Below are 19,456 nucleotides of genomic sequence, written 5' to 3'. Positions count from 1 at the left end.
TGGAGGATGTGGAGGACAGTTGAGTTTAAAATACGTTTATGTTTCAAAGCTTGAAAAAAGCTCTTGAAAATGGAAACATTTTGCACTTGAAGTGCACTGAAAACTGCAAAAAAGAAGACGTTTATGTGGCAAGCGCAGAGCTGCCAAATAATGTTCAAATATACACGTATATGCGCATTTGTGGCAAACTGAAGCATATAACGCGACATACTACCACAACCTACCTTGATGTACGTATAAAGTGTTGATGGTCATTGTGCTGCGCAATTCACACTGGTTCTAGCTGCAACTAGCTGCCTTATGTAAGAGTCGCTAATCAAGACTGCGACACCACTGGCTCAGCATAGAGCTGAAGTTTGCCATTTAGAGCCCAATATGCATATCTAACCAATGTCTAATAAATATTGCAACAGATGTTAATTGTGTACAACTGCTGTAAATGGTGTGAGTACATGAAGATAAAAACAATCAGCCAATTGGCCAATGCTTGAAGGGCCAGAATCGGTCGATTCAATTTATCGGCCGGGCCCTAATTTTAACAACGGGTGAGTTTTTGTATTTAGGATCACGTTTTCTTGAATTGAAAAAAAAGTGTGAATTTCAGAATAAGAACCAGATAAAGTGCTTAAATTTAATTTTGAAGGTAGTTATCTAGACAAAATGGACCAGATAAACACAGCTTAAATTGGTGATCACATTAATCAAAGTCAATGTGAAGTACTTATCATTTCTATATCTATACGTTTGAGATATGTCTTGAAGTGTAAAGTGCATTATGAATCAAATCTATTATTATTATTATTATTATTATTATTATTATTATTATTATTATTATTATTATCTGATTCTGCTTGAGGTGTCCTCATTTTTGTTTGAACATTTACAACACTTGTAGTCGTTTTCAGGATATTTGTCTTACTTCTTGTTAGCTGGTTAATGCTAATAAACAAGCCACCCTGAAACGACATATTTTTATATTGCATGATAAAATGCAAGCTCCTCAAGTGAAGTTACCGAAAGGCTGTTAAAGTCTTGTTGAAATTGAATGCCTTGTTTTTGATACGAGAAATTCAGAGTTTATCTAACTTTATATTTGTTTGAAATTGTCAGACTGAAAATGTTTCTAGACAATAAAGTTTGCTATTGTGCACAATGTGAATTTAAATGGGAAATCAAACCACAAATTGTCTTTCTTCTGTGCAGTCAAAACACAACGTTCTGATTTGTTTCGTTTGTGGAACATGTATTGAACAGACAAAATCTGCCTGTGATGTAATTTTCACCCAACAGCAATGGCTGCCCCCTGAGATGCACAAAAACGAGTGGATGTGGACCTCATATTCCATAAACGTGATATTTCTCAGAATGCCACGGTTATACTACGTAGTGGAGACACAGACAACAACATATTATTGTTAACAATTTTTTTGGGGTTGACTTCCTCTTTAAGAAATAAAAAGTGATTAAATGAAAAAAGGAAAGCAATTGGTTGTTTATAAAGTGAGATGAACCATGGGATACTCAAAATATTTTATATCTGCATCCCTACATTCAACCACCCCATTATATAGTTGTATTTTTTTTTTGTTTAATAAAACCCTTTTTCCAAGTATTAACCTGCAACAAATTGCTCCTCAAAATTAGTAATCAACTACTCAGTAATTGAATAGCAAAATTGCTCTGTGAAGATACAAAAATCAAGCCTTGTTTCTTTAATGTGATTTCCTATTAATTTGAAGAGTAAATAGTTTCCATTATTATTTCAAATCCAGTCTGGTTCAGGATATTTGTTACCTTGTGATGCCAGATATTCATTTGCTTCCCACACATGAAAACAAATGCTGGATGTGTTCTAATGTTTGAACAGAAATGAGAAGGAAAGAAAGGTATGAATAAGTTCTTCCCTCCAGTTGGAAATAATGAAGTGCTTAGAATGCTGCTGTCTCATAAATAAAACACTATCCTGGTCGTGGCGACTATTTTGTGTTATGCTATGTACCAACATCTTTACTATAGTGGGGAATATTATTTTGTTCCCCAGAGATTGTTCAACAGCTGTGTAGATTTTTTATTTTATTGTATTATTTTTTTATGATTTAAACCTCTGTTGTGTTTTTGTCCAGTGGTGAAAAAGAATTTAATTTATCAGTGCAGTTCTCTGCATGAATATTTAATGTTATATGTGTTTCTTTGAATTTAACAAAATAGCAATGTAAGTGTTTTAAGGAAGTTTTGCAAAAGCAAGTTTCAGTATGGTGGAGGATAAAATGCACTTATTTCGTCATATCTGAAGTTTTCTTTAGGTTTTTCCTTTATTTCTAAAACCTGTATGTAACATTTTAGACTTACTGACTCATTAATTAATAATTTGTCAAATTTGGCACTGGAACAATAGACACCTCTCATGTTGTTATAGCAGTGGCATCGGTGCAGCATTGCTTAGTGTTGTTTGTAATGTTTGTTCAAACTAACTCATATGCAAACATGTTTATTTCAAAACATGACAGTGTAGCATAATTTGTTTTGTAATCAAGCGGTGGCCGTGACCTGGTCGCTCAGTGACCAGAGGCTCAGGGTTGGCAGTTCAAATCTTGCTCTGTCCAAGTCATGTGTTGTGTCCTTGGGGAAGATCCACCCTTGAGGCTGTCCATGCCACTGCTGTTGGGTGGGTCGACCGCCGACGTAGCTTCTGCTTACCCCAAGTTTCAATAATAATAATAATTTATACGTATACCTTCCGTCAGTATTGTTGCCGGAAAATTGCAAGAGTGACTAAGATTCATCACAATCACTAAGTTTACATGCAGTCAATATTTGGATTAACATCAATATTCCGGTTTCTGGAACATTCTGAACGGACAGAGCTACTTGCACATTTAAATACCCTGATTGAAACACATCAAAGTCGCAAATAGACAATTTCCACATTTCATAAAAAAAAAAAAAAAAAAAAAAGCTTATAGAGTACAGCGGGGTTGTCCAAACTTTTTCCATCGAAAACTGAATATTAACATGAAAAACAAAATATTAGATGAAAGATTTCATCATCCCTGTACAGCTGTCAGCGGCTCAAACTTACAAGCATAAAATAAATGCCTAAGGCCCCTGGAGCTACATATATAGTATGTTACCTTACCATATATATCCCAATCGGTAAAGTCTCCAAATCAATTCTCGACAAATAGGTTTGGCGAGCTATTATAAGCTTGATTTAAAACGCAGTTTTTCTTGATGGATCAAATTCGGTTTATCTTTTTAGCTCCACAGGTATTTTGAATGTAAATCCTCCTAATTCTGGATTCTGAATCACAGTACAATTTAGGACTGCAAAAATAATATATAACATAAAAAGCAATACATTTCTTAGAAACTGACCCTTCTTGAAAGTTTTTATAATTGCTGCATAGCAATTTAGACAAACTAATTGAAATATAAGATAATCTCTTCTATTGTCTTAATATGAATGTGGATGTAAAGTTATTGTGATATAAAAATAATATTTAAGGATTGCAGACTAATTGTAGTGTGGATAAGGTTCACAGTCACAAAATAGAGACATACCTTTATAAAAGGTTAAAACCGACAATGTTCTCTTCTCGTGTTCTAGGAGGTAATGTTGGTGGAGGATGAGTCCACTTCTTGTTACTGCCTAATGGACACCACAAGCTGCCACCTGCTGCTCAACCAGCCTGGTTCCTACGTACTCGTGGGCGAGCCCTTGACACAGGCTGCCATCAAGAGGCTGAAGCTGGCTGTGTTTGGGAACATGGAGGGCACTTCCATGAACTACAGCCTGCGGGTGTATTGTGTGGATGATACACCCCATGCCTTTCAGGTGGGGAAATCTTTTTTTCATTGCACACATCCATCAAGCAAAGAACTAGTAGAAACTGTTTGGGATAAATTTCAGACCTATTTCTATGGGTGGCGCTGTTTACAAGCCATCACTCTTCACTTATGGAAATCAGAACACCAGCACTTCAATTTTCATGTAAATGACAATTCAATATGTATATCAATACATGGGGTGTGATACGATTCAAGATTGGTTCATATGAAAGTGGAACGAATATCTGATTCAAACTTTTTTCTGGAACGATTTGACTCAATTCAGTCAGATTTCAATTTCATTCGATATGGTACGGTTCGGTTCATCGGAAAAAAAATCTCTAATAAATAATGAGAGTCAATACGTATCATGATATATTTTAAGGATTTGATCCAATGACGTTTTTAAATCAAGCACGATTATCTGATTCAAACGTTTTTTTCTAGTGTACCCCATCTATTCTTCTGTCAACTAGGTATTGTTTTGCTGTTTTGTGGATTGGATGTCCAACTTGGAAAACTTTTATTAGTCAGTAATTACCATATTTCCCGCACCATAAGGCGCACTTAAAAGCCTTTAATATTCCCAAAAAACGAAGGTGCGCCTTTTAATAAGTTACGCCTTTTATGTGGACCGAATTCCAAAATCTGTGAAGTCGTTTAGTGTGGCTTCCGTAATATACAGGTGTAATATGTAGACCCGATGAACCAATCAGAGGACATTACGTTTTACGTCGATTGGGGCAAAAAAACAATCAGAGTTGTTCGTAACACGTAGAGTAAGGTACCTCCGCCATCATTGATAAATAAATACTATAATTTGTGCAAATTATATAGTTGTTTTGGGTGGCTTCCGCCACAGAGTGACGTATTATACAGGCGCAATATGTAGACCCGATGAACCAATCAGAGGACACTACATTTTACATGGATCGGGGCAAAAAAAAACAGTCGGAGGATTGTACGTAACACGCAGAGTACGTAGTACCTCCGCCGCCATTGATAAATAAATACTATCGTTTGTGCAAAGCAAATTGCATTAGGACCCTCTAAAATGGCACAGACAAAGAGACATGCTTACAAGGCACAATTAGAGCTTTCTGGAAAGCCAGGATCATTGCAGAAGAGCAACGTGACAACGACGAGATAATGACGAGAGGGAACTTGGCATGTTTAATGGCGAACTTGCCCACCTGTTTGATTTGGATACAGAAGATGAGGATTTTGATGGATTTGCGTATCAATTTTGATTAACAATGTGAGTACAATACAGCACGTGATTAAATAGGAGAATATAATACAACGGAACTGACTGCCTTGCTCCCATGACGTTTTTTTTTTATTTGATTTTTTACCTTAAGTCATGGCATGCATGCACCCTATAATGTGGATTAAATACAGAAAAGTCTGCGCCTTTTAACATGAAGCGCCTTATGGTGCAGAAAATACGGTAAATATTATTTTTCCTGGTAAGTGGAAATGAAAAATAAAACACTGCTCCATTGATTGCGTTACGGTTTGACAGACTTGATACTTGAAATCTCTGTGCTAAAATCATTTCCAGTCAAATGTTAATCAATACTTACATTGTTATCATGTTCGACTTGATTTGTTTTTCGGCATCCTAGATTAGAGGCGTTTGCAGCATTGCGATCCCTTAAGTGAACAACTGGGAAATCAGGTTCCTCATGATCCCTTGAGAGATTTCACTAAACAGGAAAGCTCAGCCGTGTGACGCATTCTTCCCTGTGACCATGTCATGTCAGAGCCATCAGCAGCAGCTGGCTTTCTGAATTTGGTTTATGCCTTTCAAGCAGACGCCAGACGTGTGAGCATCCCTTGGGTTCTTGTCTGCCTAACACCGCAACTCTGTTGTGTGTTTTCCAAGTTGTAGTAACCACACACTGCTTTCTGGTTCCGCAGGAAGCCTAATTTACTAATATAAACAACTATGAGGGGATTTTTTCTAAGATATGAAAAATAAAGGCTGATACTGTGCATTGTGAGGAATTTTCTTTTAAGACTACACTCCAGTCTCTTATTGACTGCTTTAGAATATATTTAATAGATCCTGCTGAATGAGGTAATGTACTGTACAGTCATAACATGGTCACGCAGTCTGAAATATAGTACCATTGGAATATTTTTCTCAAATAATTGTATACAGATCAAACGTTGATCAATAAACTGTCGCCTTGTGCACCTGCTCTGCTGGCGTTCCAGTCTCCCTTTTCCCTTTTTCCTCCTTGTTACACATGGTTATACTGCCTCGCTTCCCGAGCTTGTCCGCAGTGACACACATTGCTCAGAGCCAAGCCGCGCACTATCGTGTTCAAACGCAGTTCATTCGTCTCTTATAAAGCCGTGAAGTAGTGCATTTGTCAAAGGTTTGGGATCACTGTACTGCAGAAAAGACACCCTATGCTCCAGTTTCCTAGATGTCATTTTACTTATGTTTTCAACTTGAAATTTTCAATCAAAGTTTAGCAATAGTTGCTATATTTCATGCCCAGTGAAATGGCACATTCTTCCGCACAAAAAAATTACCGTGTTGGCCCAAATATAAGACGACCTTGATTATAAGATGACTCCCTCTTTTTCAAGACTCAAGTTTGAATCAAGACTTTTTGAACACTAAATTTAATTTTCATACAGAAAATAATAACAGCACATCTGAAACAAATGATTATAACAATATATTCGAGAGGAAAAGCATGTTATTTTGCCCCATTCAAATCATGCAAAAACTGTCTACCACATCTTAATATCTGAACATTTAAATATGTAAACTAAAGTGCAATCATATTTGTAAATGAATGGCTTCTGGTTTTTCCATTTTCTGTTATCTCTTCTCTTATTTTCTCTTTTCTTTCTTACCGCTATTTTATTTATTTTTCTTCTTTGTCCTACCGCTATTTTTTTTTTATTTTTCGTGACCGGGGTTCGCTTTGGCCTGGGGAGTTGAGTTCACCATTCACTTTAAAGATATCTGGCGCCATCTAGCGTTGTGAATGGGTATAATGTCTAGACCCCGAATGTAAGATGACCAGCACTTTTTCAGTCTTATTTCAATGCAAAAAACACCATCTTATATTCGGGCCAATACGGTAAGTACACTCTCATGAGTAGCCTACTGTGTTCTTGTGCAGGATCTCAGTCTGAGTGACCTTACATCAATTACAATTGTGTTTTTAATCATTGAGATGAGACAGGCTAGACATGAAACCATCTCACTGGGACACTCAAGAGTGATGATAATTAATCACCTGCAAGACAACAAAGTGATCTGTCATCATCGCAACTTCAATGTGGGAGACAGACATTTATTTACCATTGACATGCTCTTGCAAATGTTTCAACACCATGAAATACAAGCTTCATTTTGCTCTGTAGGGTCTTGCAAATGTGATGCTAATGGAGAGCGCAAGTTGGAGGATTTGTTAATGTGGAAATCTGTCAGTCGCACTTAAAAATTAAAATTTGCGATGAGACAAAAGCAAATTTGATCAAAAAAGGGTTGACAACAGGTGTATGTACTGGTATGCAAAATTGTCTACTATTTCTTTCATCTTACTTGCTTTCCTGATCTTGACTACTTATCTTTCTTTTACACATTCCTTCTCGTTTGCCACCCAGGGAGTGGTGGCAGCAGAAAAGAGCAGAGGCGGTCAGCTCCTCGAGGAGCCAAAGATGTTGCCTTTTCGAGCAAACACCTTCAGCCTGCAGGTGTCTATCCAGGATGTCCCTCAGTTCTTGTGGAGCATCAAACCCTTTACCACCTGTCAGGTAATGATCACCGGAACTGAAAAATTATGCCTAATCAATAGTAATCATAAAATAATATACACTGCAGTGTTTCCCAAATGCAAAGGAGCATATTTCACATTGGAAAGATCTCATGGTACACCACTACCGTATTTTCCAGACTATAAGGCGCACCTAAAAACCTAAAATGTTCTCAAAAGCCGACAGTGTGCCTTATAGTCCGGTGCGCCTTACATATGGACCAAATTCCTAAATTTAAACTGGCCCGAAGCATTGTGTCATGAAGACTATGAATAATGAATCAAAAAGACTATGGATCAGTATTTTGTGATTACAAAGTAATTTGTTGTGTCTGAAGTTGAAATAAAAAAGATAAAATGGAGAATGATCTGATTTGGATTACAAATTTGACATGATGCATTAATGGTGCGCCTTTTAGTCCAGTGCGCCTTATATAAGGACAAAGTTTTAAAATGGGCCATTCATTGAAGGTGCGCCATATAGTCCGGTGTGCCTTACAGTCCAGAAAATACGGTAAACTAAAAAGTATATGTGCCATAACTGAGTGCGGCATGGCAAAATACTAGTTGCATACCACGTGTGGGTTAACCAAAAGTAAAAATGGGGAAATAAGTTTTAAATCAAGATTTACACACATATCACAGAAATAGTTTTACTACTGTGGCCACTCATATCTGTGGCACTCCAGAGTGCTACACTAAATGCGTACAGGACCCAGAGCTGGCAAATGTTCAGAATTATCTTTGGTAAATATCTTGAAGGGAAATTTGAAGTTACATTACAAGCATTAAAATGTTTTGGTTATAACTAATGTGGCATACATTTTACACTGGGTAGTGATGTAATGTGTTTAAGTAGTGTATTTAATTAATTCATTCATTTTAAAATTACAATTTTAAAAAGTGAGGCGTTATCAAAATACACATCAGATGAACTCCTTCATATGATCCAACTGTCTTTCATGCATATAGTCACTCAGTCACTTTGTCAGCAACTACCAGCAGATGCTAGTTCTTGCTGTCTAACTGTGATTGTCGCCAAAGTCAACGCTGTTTAAAGACAACAGTTGAAGGAATGAAAGGGAACAAAGCGGTACAAGATAAAGCCTTGACAGAAGCTGTTTGCTGTGAAAAACAAATGATTATTCTGACATCTCTGCAGCTAGTTGGTGGAGAGATACTATGCTTGCTGACAACTGCTAAGGTGTCCTTGAACAAGGCACCCGCCTCTTGAATTTAAGGGCAATAGTGCATTGATTTTTTTTTTTTTTTTTTTGCTGTCCAAATGAAAATACAGTTGCTGACTAGCTTATTTGCTGCCATTCTGAACACATTAAGCAGAGCTGTTAATTTTAAAACATTTTTATCTACAAAATTCTACCTGACTGCTGTATCAACATTAGATACATTTATAAACACCTGACCCAAACAAATACAGCAAATTAGTCTCTTAGATGATGATTGTTCAAGGGTGTAGTATTCTAAATATGTCTTGCTACAATGCCAGTGTTGGTGCATACTGCAACGACGTATAAATTTGCATTTTCAAAACATACGTACATGTGGCATTTGATTGGCTGTAATTATCACTTCTCGGCAACTGCATAGTTAAAAATTCCAGCTCTAATATGAATCTTGCTCTTACCCACCTTTCCTTTTCAGGATCAAAGTCACGCGGTATCTAATAAGTAGGACAGACTGCTGCACTCAACCGCCACTGTTTTATTTATTACTTCTTTTTTTTTTACCTGTGAAAGAAATTTGCAGAGCTGCTGAGCTGTATTCTGACTCAAAAAATTACTGTGAATGCAGGACGAAAGGTCTGTGCTTCAAAGTCATCCGCCTTCTCAACAGCTTTATTTATGAGAGCCTCGGGACAACAGACACGCCTCGCTTTGTGGAGCAGCTGTAGAATAATAGCCGAGCATTGTGGCATACGTCAAGTCAGCTTTTAGTGCTGAAGAGCATCCAAGCTTTTCGGCTCTTTTCCACACCTCCCCCCTACCTCTCCCTGAATATTATCGGCTGTTTTGTGCTATGCCGTGCAGTGAAGATCAAAATCAGAAGGTTTGGGTCTTCAGCAAGAACGCAGGTCAACACGTTTAATACAGTCTCCTCTGAGAGTAAGTGGCAGGTCACATAATAGTATGCAGATTTGGTGACGATAGAATCCTGAAGAGGTCAAAGACGTAGAGATCTTCTGGCTCTCCAGAAATTAAATATAAATGAAATCAATCTTTTAAGAGCCATTAAAAACCGACCCTTATTATATATCAGCAGTACACACATATTTAATGTTAAAATGATCTCTCGGTGAAAATCCTGCTCTCCTGAGACTCATCCTTCATCCATCCATTTTTATAGCACTTGTTCTCATTTGATGAGGAGCGCAGTACCCTGGACCAACTGGTCAGGGCAAATGCTCAATCGCAGCACGCATGTCCACGAACAGCCATTCACACCTACGTTCACAGTTTAGACAATTACTGTACAAACTTATACTTAAGAAGACCATATAGACTATTCATTTCAGCACAGGCAGGTCAGAGCCAAAATTTGATCGCTGAACTGTAGAACAATGCAGCAAGTGCGTTGTGCATTTCATATTCATACAAAATCTTTGTTTTTAATTCACTGATTTGATTGCCAAACATGTAACCTCAACCATTTTTTTTTGTTTGGGGGGGAAAACCCGCATTTCTGGATCTGATGTGTGAGTAAGTATGGGACTGAGAGCTGAGTCATGTTTTCAACATACTCTGTCACTATATGTTACTGGCAGGAATTCTCCTTTGCCCAAGTGTGGTGCAGCAACCAGCAGCCTCTGCACTGTGCCTTCTCCCTGGAGAGATACAGTCCCGCCACGACCCAGCTCTCCTGCAAAATCAGCGTGCGGCAGGTCAAAGGCCACGAACAGATTCTGCAGGTTTACACAGCTGTTGGCAAGGTGAGCCACTTCGTCTGCAGGCGGGAGACAGACGGGACAGTGGACTTTCTTGCTCAACCTTTGTGTAACCTTCCTGCAGTGTTTCCACTGTCAGCAGGATGAGCTCTCCTGAGCTCGCATCGGATATTAATAGAGTGAGGACACCATTATGTTTTGCCCTGAACTTATATAGTTCAATACATAACAGCAATCTAACAATTTCCATCAATGTGCTAATTTTTATTCAGAGAGCTACTTTGAACAGAAAATGACTACTTTCACATTGGCATGCATCAACACCCGGGAGCTTCTCAGCGTAACAAGCGTCTTCTGTCAGCGGCTGAGCAGCTCCACTAGAGCAGCTAGGAGTTTGAAATCCTTATTCAAGAGCACCTTGACAAGCGGCTGTTTCGGCAGAGGAGAATGATACTCGTCTGCTCACAAGTGTTTTTTCAGAGTCGCTCACTTACATGCTTATCTTGCACCGTGGCTTTCAACACTACCAAGCTTTCATCATCCTCAGTAGATGGATGCTTTGTCAAATGTGACAAGGAAACAAAATATTTTTCGACCCACAGCAGTGGTAGCGCTACTTATATGTTAATTATATTACCGTATTTTCCGCACTATAAAGCGCACCGGATTATAAGGCGCACCTGCAATGAATGGCCCATTTTTAAACCTTGTCCATACGTAACGCGCACCGGATTATAAGGCGCACCTTCAATGAATGGCCCATTTTAAAACTTTGTCTATATATAGGATATATACATTTGGCCCACGGGCCGGACTTTGGACACGCCTGCTGTAGTGGCTCAATATTGATCCATATATAAGGCACACCTGATTATAAGGCGCACTGTCAGCTTTTGAGAAAATTTGAGGTTTTTAGGTGCGCCTTATAGTGCGGAAAATACAACAAAGAGGACAAACTATGATGCCTGTTCTAAATAGCAAATTTAAGGTAGCACACATTCTTCCTCACGCTGCTTCAAAAATATCTCTCTGTCATGGTAATATGCAATGTGTTAGTGCATCAACAAAATAATGAATAGGAAAAAAACAGATTGGCACGTATGTATGCTATATATAGATATTTACATTTGAACCAAACAAAAATGCCACATAAATTATACAGACGGGTTAATTTTCTACATTCATACCATATCATGGACAAATATATTTCTCTCAGGTAAATGTTTTGTGGAATTCTTATGCTGTGTGCCAATGATAGTTATTCATACTTGCAAATAATAGCCATGCAAGTTAATTTTTATAAATGCAAGTCAAGTGGTTTGGGGCTGTTTAAACAGTAAGAAGGGAATGCATGACTATGTTACTGTTGCACACATGGAACACTGTTGATCTGCGTGTTTACTGTGACAAGCAGAGAGACATTCATCCTAGGATTCCAACTCTCAAGACAAAAATATGTGAAAAATGTTAAAAATATCTTTTTAAAGGAGTATGTACGTATCACTAAAAAGATCATTTTGGCAATCTAGTCTTCGAACAGAAAAAAAAAATAGAAATCATATATTTGAAGCGTACACATCATTTGATCACATCATATCCTGTACGATAGTGTAATGTTGTGTTGCAATATTTAAAAAATAAATCATCGAACAGATTAAAACGTGCTTGGCCCCCACTTCTTTTTCCTCAGACTGAAAAGGAATCGGTTCCAATTTTCATGCAGACGGACTGCACCATCACCTCTCAGACGGGGCCCAGGGCTTTCAAAATCCCCTTATCCATCCGCCAGAGGATTTGCGCCACCTTTGACACTGCCAACGCCAAGGGCAAGGACTGGCAACTCTTAGCCCACAAACTCCATTTAGATCGGTAAGCCACCTGCCTCTTTTGCATTTGATGTGCACGTTGTCTTGCAATCATGTCACATTTATAAGGTTTGTTTTTCCTGACGAGAATGTTTCAAACTTATATCCATCCAATAAGCAAATGTACTTTCATTTGTTGTTGAAATACACAGAGTGCATATTATACAGAGACAATACAGATATTTTAGATCACATTAACTCATACTGTTGAACAGTGACATTATTTGTTGGAAGTTTTTGGATCATAAATGAAATACTATAGAGTGAAAAATAAAGTTGCAGTATATCATGCAGTGCGATTGGCTCCTGGTCAGTCCTTGGTGTCAATGAAAAATCTGATGAAATTGGCCCCTGTCTATTTGTGGACAAACAGTATAGAAAATGGATCGAACAAATGAATACCTTAATCAGGTGACTCACACAGGGCATCGCCCGCATCAAGGTTATTATAGTTAACGAAAACAAATTAACCAAAACTAAAAATGAAAAAAAAAACATTCAGGTTAAAGTAAAATGTGAAAATACTTTCCAAAAAAAAAAAAACTCAAATTACATCTTAAGGTTATAAAACTGACAAAATTTTATTTGCATCATAGTGTATATGTTCGTTTTTGGCCCTAAATATAATACATGAGCTTTCATTTTAAAGGTATTCGTTTTGGCATTGTAATACATCTGTACAGAAGAAGGAAGATCAAAGAGTCATTTGAGAATTGTAGTGTATTTTATTACACAATACCTAGTGACTTTTAATTTTGATCTTGCAACTCAATAAACATTCCATAAACAGAAACTACAAAACTACACTAAACTGACACATTTGTGAATAAATAAAAACTACAAACCTGTTCCTCATTAAACCTAAATGTCAAAATGGGGGGAAAAAACTATCATGAAAAATCCCAAACTATTACAAACCCTCACTGATTTACCTCATTAGAGGCAAGACGAGCTCCGTATCAAAAATTATTTCACCAATATAATAAAATCCAGTTGTGACTAACATCACCACAAAGACGCATTCCCATATCAAGCATCATGTTAATGACAACGTCAACATTTAGTATGACCAATGTGTGCCTGATGAAATGTCAAGTACGTGTACTTCAAAATTACAGAATGTACTGATATGGTTGCGCTTGTATGTTTTGTGAACCCGGAACAAATGAGGAGAGCTTCTATTGTTATGGTCACTTAGCTCCTCAATGTTTTTTGCTGGGTTTTGGATTGTGGTGGCTCTAATCTCCTGCTCTGCGGTTCATGAGGGGCCGCTATCTTCGATTTCTTTGAGGTACCAAATTATCTAGATAAGATTTCCTCTCCGTGCACTGCTGGATGGTAGGTTTGGATTGCATCTGATCAGACAAAGGCTGCAGCCTTTTAAGTTGGCATTTGCTTTGGGGTGTTCTAATCAGTTGCAGTGAAACACTGACCCCCACTGGACTATTTTTGCATTACACATTGACGCGGCAAGAGGAAAGGCTGCTTAGTTTTCAGTACTACTCTGAAATCTATGAAATGCAGCTTTTCTCCCTTTGTTAAGAGATCATAGTTTAGATTTGTTTTTAAATCATGGTAATACATGTTTACAGGAGCATACCGTTTATTTCAGTTTAAATTAATGCATTGTTTAATCATAGTGAGCCTAAGTCACGTTTACTTTGTAGTGAGTTTCGCCCATAGATATTTAGTGGGACGTGCATATCTTTAAAAAAAAAATTTTTGTTGTTGATTAAATTTTAACCGGTCATTAAATTTAATAAATTCAGTTTTCCCGTAAAATCTCAAGACACTTAGAGGTCTTAATCAACAACTTGTACTTCTTTAAATATCTTCTCAACTTCTTATTACAGCTGGGAAATCTATGTTGGAAGGTTTATTTGCATATAATTATCAACATGTTTAATCCTTGAGATCCTAATTAGATGATGAAAATCCCACTGTAATTACGCCACTCACAGCATTTAAAGAGAACCAATTATGCAAAGGTGCAGCTCTATATTTATGTTCTGGGAGAGTCTCAGACAGGATTTGCACAGAAAAAAATATAGATACTAGCAGTTTTTGTGCTTATGGACCAGTAAAACAACAGCAAGATGACGGAATGAATAGATAAAGTGGAATAAAAGAAGGTAGGTGACAAAATCATCTATAACATGTACATCATGCTAGGGTGTAAAAATAATCATAGCAATTGAAGCAAAGATGTGATTCTGTAGAACCAGAGCCTACAGAGAAATGATATCCTGCATGCATCCATTTTCAGTACTGCCACAGTCAACATTGGTACTACACCATGGACTGGTCACCAGCCAGCCGTAGGGAAAAGCAGCTGCAGTAAAGCCCTTTTCACACTGTATTGGCACACACACACACACTTCAAAATGGAAAGGAGATGGCGGAGTGATTTTGTGTTATTTTGTCGGACTTGTTGACGAGTAACGGTGTGATTAAACTTATTTGGAAATTAGACATTAGATGTTCTCTGCTGCTCACGTCATCTTCCTTCATCTTAAAATGAGCAGTCAAGACATTTTTTAAAAAAAAAATTTTAGCGGTGAAGGATGCATCTTGTCTCGGTGTGTTACAGACTCTTTGGCTCATGAAGCGTCCACAACATAATATAGTCAAACAGGACTAAGGTCAAAATGCCACAGCTTTATTTTGCCCAAGCAAAAATAATTTCAAATAAAGAAACAAAAAGGACTGGAGAACCGAACCAAAAGTGAAACAGGTGGGAATCAATGCTCTTCTGACAAGCACGCACGAAGAACGAACGAAAGAACCCCGACCAGACCCAACATGACTCTCAGTAGCAAATTGACATCACGTGACAATAAGGGCGCCCCAGTGCCCACTGAACACATTTGAGATGGACTTGACTGATCTAGAAAACTGGCTCTTTTTTTTTTGAGAGCGCTCGTGCGCCCCCACGAGGATTGCTCCCTGGGCGGTCGCCTATATTGCCCATAGCAAAAACTAGCCCTGGCTATTTGTAAGGACTTGTTTCAGGGACAAGAGCAGCTGCTTGTGGAAGTCATGACTAATGTTCTGCATCTGTACAATACAGAAGAGTTCCAGAAGAGTCGAATCGGGTCACAAAAACAACATTAATATAAATCCTTCCTGGGCAGCCGTGGCATAACAGTCAAGTCAGAATAAACAAAATCTTCATTCTCATCCCAAGGTGAAACACTAAATTTTACTATATTCAGACAAATTGCAGACTGTTGATTTGTTTGGTTTTAAAATCTAGTAAAGATTTTTTTCGGCTTTATTGCTAATTGTACTATATTCAAATAGCTCAGTGGCCTAGTGGTAGAGTGTCCGCCCTGAGACTGGAAGGTTGTGGGTTAGAACCCTGGCTGGGTCATACCAAAGCCTATAAAAATGGGACCCATTGCCTCCCTGCTTGGCACTCAGCATTAAGGGTTGGAATTGGGGGGTTAGATCACCAAATGATTCCCGGGCGCGGCACCGCTGCTGCCCACTGCTCCCTTCGGGGATGGGTTAAATGCAGAGACAAATTTCACCGCACCCAGTTGTGTGTGACAATCATTGGGACTTTAACTTTAACTTTTTAAATTGCAGACTTTTGATTTGTTTGGCTTGAAAATTTAGTAAAGATTATTTTTGGCTTTCTTGCTACACAGACATACACACATGCATTTAATAACTGCACATTACTTTTCAAATGAAGTAACATACCAAACTGTTATCAAATGTGTTCATTACATTACATATTATTATTACAAACGTATATACGTAGCAGTTGAATTTTGGTGAATCTTGTACGTTCCTTTCCTGTGAATCACTGAACTAATATAGTTGGAGTCAATCAGGGTCTGACATCTGTGAAGTAGTTGAATAAACTACATTCCGCAAGTTCCTTCGAGAGAGAGAGAGAGAGAGAGAGAGAGAGAGAGAGAGAGAGAGAGAGAGAGAGAGAGGGAGAGGAGGGCAGTGAGAGAGGGAGAGCATGCCTGCTGCCATGTTGTAAAAATATATAGCAAGTTTACAAACATGTCAAGAAGCCATTACAGCAACTGTCCTGTTAGTCTCCATCCAACTAACATTACCATGATTAATAAATCCCGTTAGTCTCCAGCCAACTATCATTACCATGATTAATAATTATGATATGATGAATGGAATAAGGGTGGCACCACTGTACTGGTTAGCACATCCGCCTGACAGTTCAGAGTTGCAATGTGTGGAATTTACCTGTTCTCCCTGTGCCTACTTAGGTTTTCTCCGAGTACTTTGTTTTCCTCCCATATTCCAAAAACATGTGTGGCAGGCCCGTTACCCACTGCAAATTATTCGTCGGTGTGATTTTGACTGTGATTGCTTTTTTAATTACGTGTGCCCCGCAATGGGCTGGCGATCATTTCAGGGAGTCCCCCGCCTACTGGCCAAGGACTGCTAGGATAGCCTCCAGCATGCCCGTGACCCATGTGAGGATAATCATTTCAGATGATGAATAGATGGATAAATGGAATCTCTTACCATTGTCACATTTTGTGAGGGTCAAAGCTGTATACTCTTTGCAAAATTGTAAATACAATAGCTGTCCCAAATGATGACGGGATATTGTCAGAGTAGCACAGGAGAGATTTTTCGCATTTCTTCTTCCAGCCTATTCCAAAATGTTTATTCATATTAAAGGACGGTTAATAATTTTCCTACTCCCCAACCTTGATGATTCTTTTCTATTCATTCATTCTTTTTGTGCATCTCAACAGAAACCTTGGTTATTTTGCAAAGCAGCAGAGTCCCTCAGCCATCATCCTGTGCCTATGGGAGGCCCGCCACCAGGACACGGCTGACCTCGACTCTCTCGCCAGTGCCCTTGAAGAAATTGGCAAGATCCACCCCAAAAGTTTCCCCAAGGATCTGGATGAGGAGGAGACTGACTTGAATCAAATACAGGCGTGCAGCCTTAGATGAACGTGCACATTTCCAAACAGTACAGCAGAGGACTCGGCATCTCAATAGCCAGGCTGAGGGAAGAGCATCAGGCTGTCTGAATGCAGATAACAAACCGGTGATGTAGAAACATTGATCTGTCCGAACAGGGAAAGATTAGGCTTTACCTGCTGTGGATTCAACTACTACTTTACTTTTTCTTAATGATGCTAATCAACTTCTTCACATTATTCTTTTGTTTATAATTTCATTTTCTTTGCTTGTATTTCATCCGACTGGATTGGTGGGTGAAGAAGTCAAGTAATTTCTGAATTGGCATGAGAACAAAACTGAAATGCACCATGTCCTGGCGATACTATTGGCAGAAGATATGTAATGCTTAAATGTTGTATTTAAAACTGTCTTGAAGAGCAAACCGAAAAATTTTCAGACTAATATACAAGGTATAATAAAAAAAAATGCAATATAGGCCTACTTTATGTGTATCATCTGTCCTACGGCAGCATGGACAGTGTGACTATTTGCCATGGTTACTGTCCAGTGATAGTGATTTCATACCACATTTTTATAGCTGATAACACTTTTTTTCCACTGCCAGAGAGATGAGTTAATTTCCGAGAGCTGTCGGGGGTGCATGACTGTGACTTATCAACCAATTTCACCATTAAGAGCTGTCATGTTGACTTCACATGAGCACACCAAATTCAATGCATCTCTGTTTATACTGGGGTAGCAGGATGTGACCAAAACCGCAAGTAAAATATATTCACTATATGGTTAGACACCACCAAATGTTTGACATTGTTGCAAATTTGAGCAGGGGTCAAAGGACAAACTCTAAATAATCTAACAGTCACTTCTCAGTAATGTTCTGATGTAGGTTTCACTCATTTTTTGTCTTTCTTTTATATTTGTCAGACTAATTAAGTTCACCCAAGAGGAAAGGCTTTGGGAGTTTATGTTAACAGAGAACTGACTGAAATAATGAATAGGTAAGACCGGCGACAATTGTAACAGTTTTGACATTTACGTCTCTAACCAAGCTCTTTTGACGAAGGCAGGGACGAACAAAGTAAATACTGAAAGGGGCCGTGCATGTATACAAGATCCACTATCCAACTCAACAACAAAATAACCACATACTGTTATTTACCTCCCAGTGCAACAAGCTTTCTTGCACAAAAATTATCGTTCAAGGATGCCACAAAAATGCTAAACAAGAAACCAACATTAAAGAGCAAGAACTCACTTAGTACAGTTTTTCACACACAAAAAAAAAATCAATTCACTCAAAAATGTAATATACATATTCCAGGCACAAAGTACTTTATTTGTTCTGCATATTATTCCAAATTAACAAAAAAATATCAGGCCTTGTGTTCTGGATTACAGCAGTATAAGACTCAGTGTAAGTGAAACTAAGACATGTCTAATGAATTGTGATATTATAATTTAAAATACAGTAAAATCAACCTTTGTTGATTTTGTCACTTTGTCACCTGTGGATTTGCTTATTGACAGATTTATTTATGTTTCTCAATATCTTTTCCCGTTTTTTTTTTTTTTTTTACAGTCCAGTCCCCAGCGTAACATAGCTTGGGGTAAAATGTTACATTCTCAAATTATAAGGCCCTGATAATGACTAAATCAAATATATTATATATATATATTATATATATATAATAGTTTTGTTAAAACATTTAAAGAAAATCAATGTGGCTCTGCAGAATGTTGGCACTTCAAGCACACTAACCTATGAATCTTTACAAGAATAAAATTGTACAAAAGGTACCACTGTGCACGAGCTACAATAAAGATTTTGTGGAGGTGACAAGCCTATTTTTCATTTCACCTTCCAGTGTCATCTTGACACGTGTGTCAATTATTGCCAGTGTCAGGCCTTGAGTGTAACACATTATTTCGTACAATTAGTTTTTGCAGTATTACAAATAGGGAGTTGCTAAGTGTGTTACAATGGTGCAGACCACAAGACAAATGAACTAATATTGACAAGATAATGGTTAAATGAAACAATCACTATAAGAACACTTTCTTATTCAAATCTCTCAAATCTGCCGATTTCGACAAAATTCCAAACACTTTCTTTACTTTTACATAATGGTCAGCACTTTACATGGCTGAAGAGG

The 19,456-nt window shown here is 38.0% G+C and overlaps 1 protein-coding gene across 5 annotated transcripts in view; it reads left to right on the top strand.

Moving 5' to 3' along the window:
* The window catches only part of unc5db (unc-5 netrin receptor Db), a 176,574-nt gene extending 158,791 nt beyond the window's left edge, over positions 1–17,783 (top strand). For 3 of the 5 annotated variants that reach the window (XM_088375325.1, XM_088375323.1, XM_088375326.1), the window contains exons 13-17: positions 3,608–3,835; positions 7,465–7,614; positions 10,396–10,560; positions 12,206–12,384; positions 17,126–17,783. In XM_088375325.1, the coding sequence (XP_088231451.1) occupies positions 3,608–3,835; positions 7,465–7,614; positions 10,396–10,560; positions 12,206–12,384; positions 17,126–17,330 (927 nt within the window). In that variant the 3' untranslated portion in view covers positions 17,331–17,783. Of the gene's footprint in view, positions 1–3,607; positions 3,836–7,464; positions 7,615–10,395; positions 10,561–10,639; positions 10,695–10,787; positions 12,181–12,205; positions 12,385–17,125 lie in introns of those variants that run through there. The other 2 variants (XM_088375324.1, XM_088375327.1) reach the window with 2 other exon arrangements.
* Positions 17,784–19,456: the final 1,673 nt, after the last annotated feature.

Source organism: Syngnathus floridae, chromosome 5, assembly GCF_059516105.1.
Source record: "Syngnathus floridae isolate MCC-2025c chromosome 5, RoL_Sflo_1.0, whole genome shotgun sequence".
Taxonomy (NCBI): domain Eukaryota; kingdom Metazoa; phylum Chordata; class Actinopteri; order Syngnathiformes; family Syngnathidae; genus Syngnathus; species Syngnathus floridae.
Note: the sequence above shows the minus strand (reverse complement) of the source record. Positions and strands in the feature narration are given on the sequence as shown.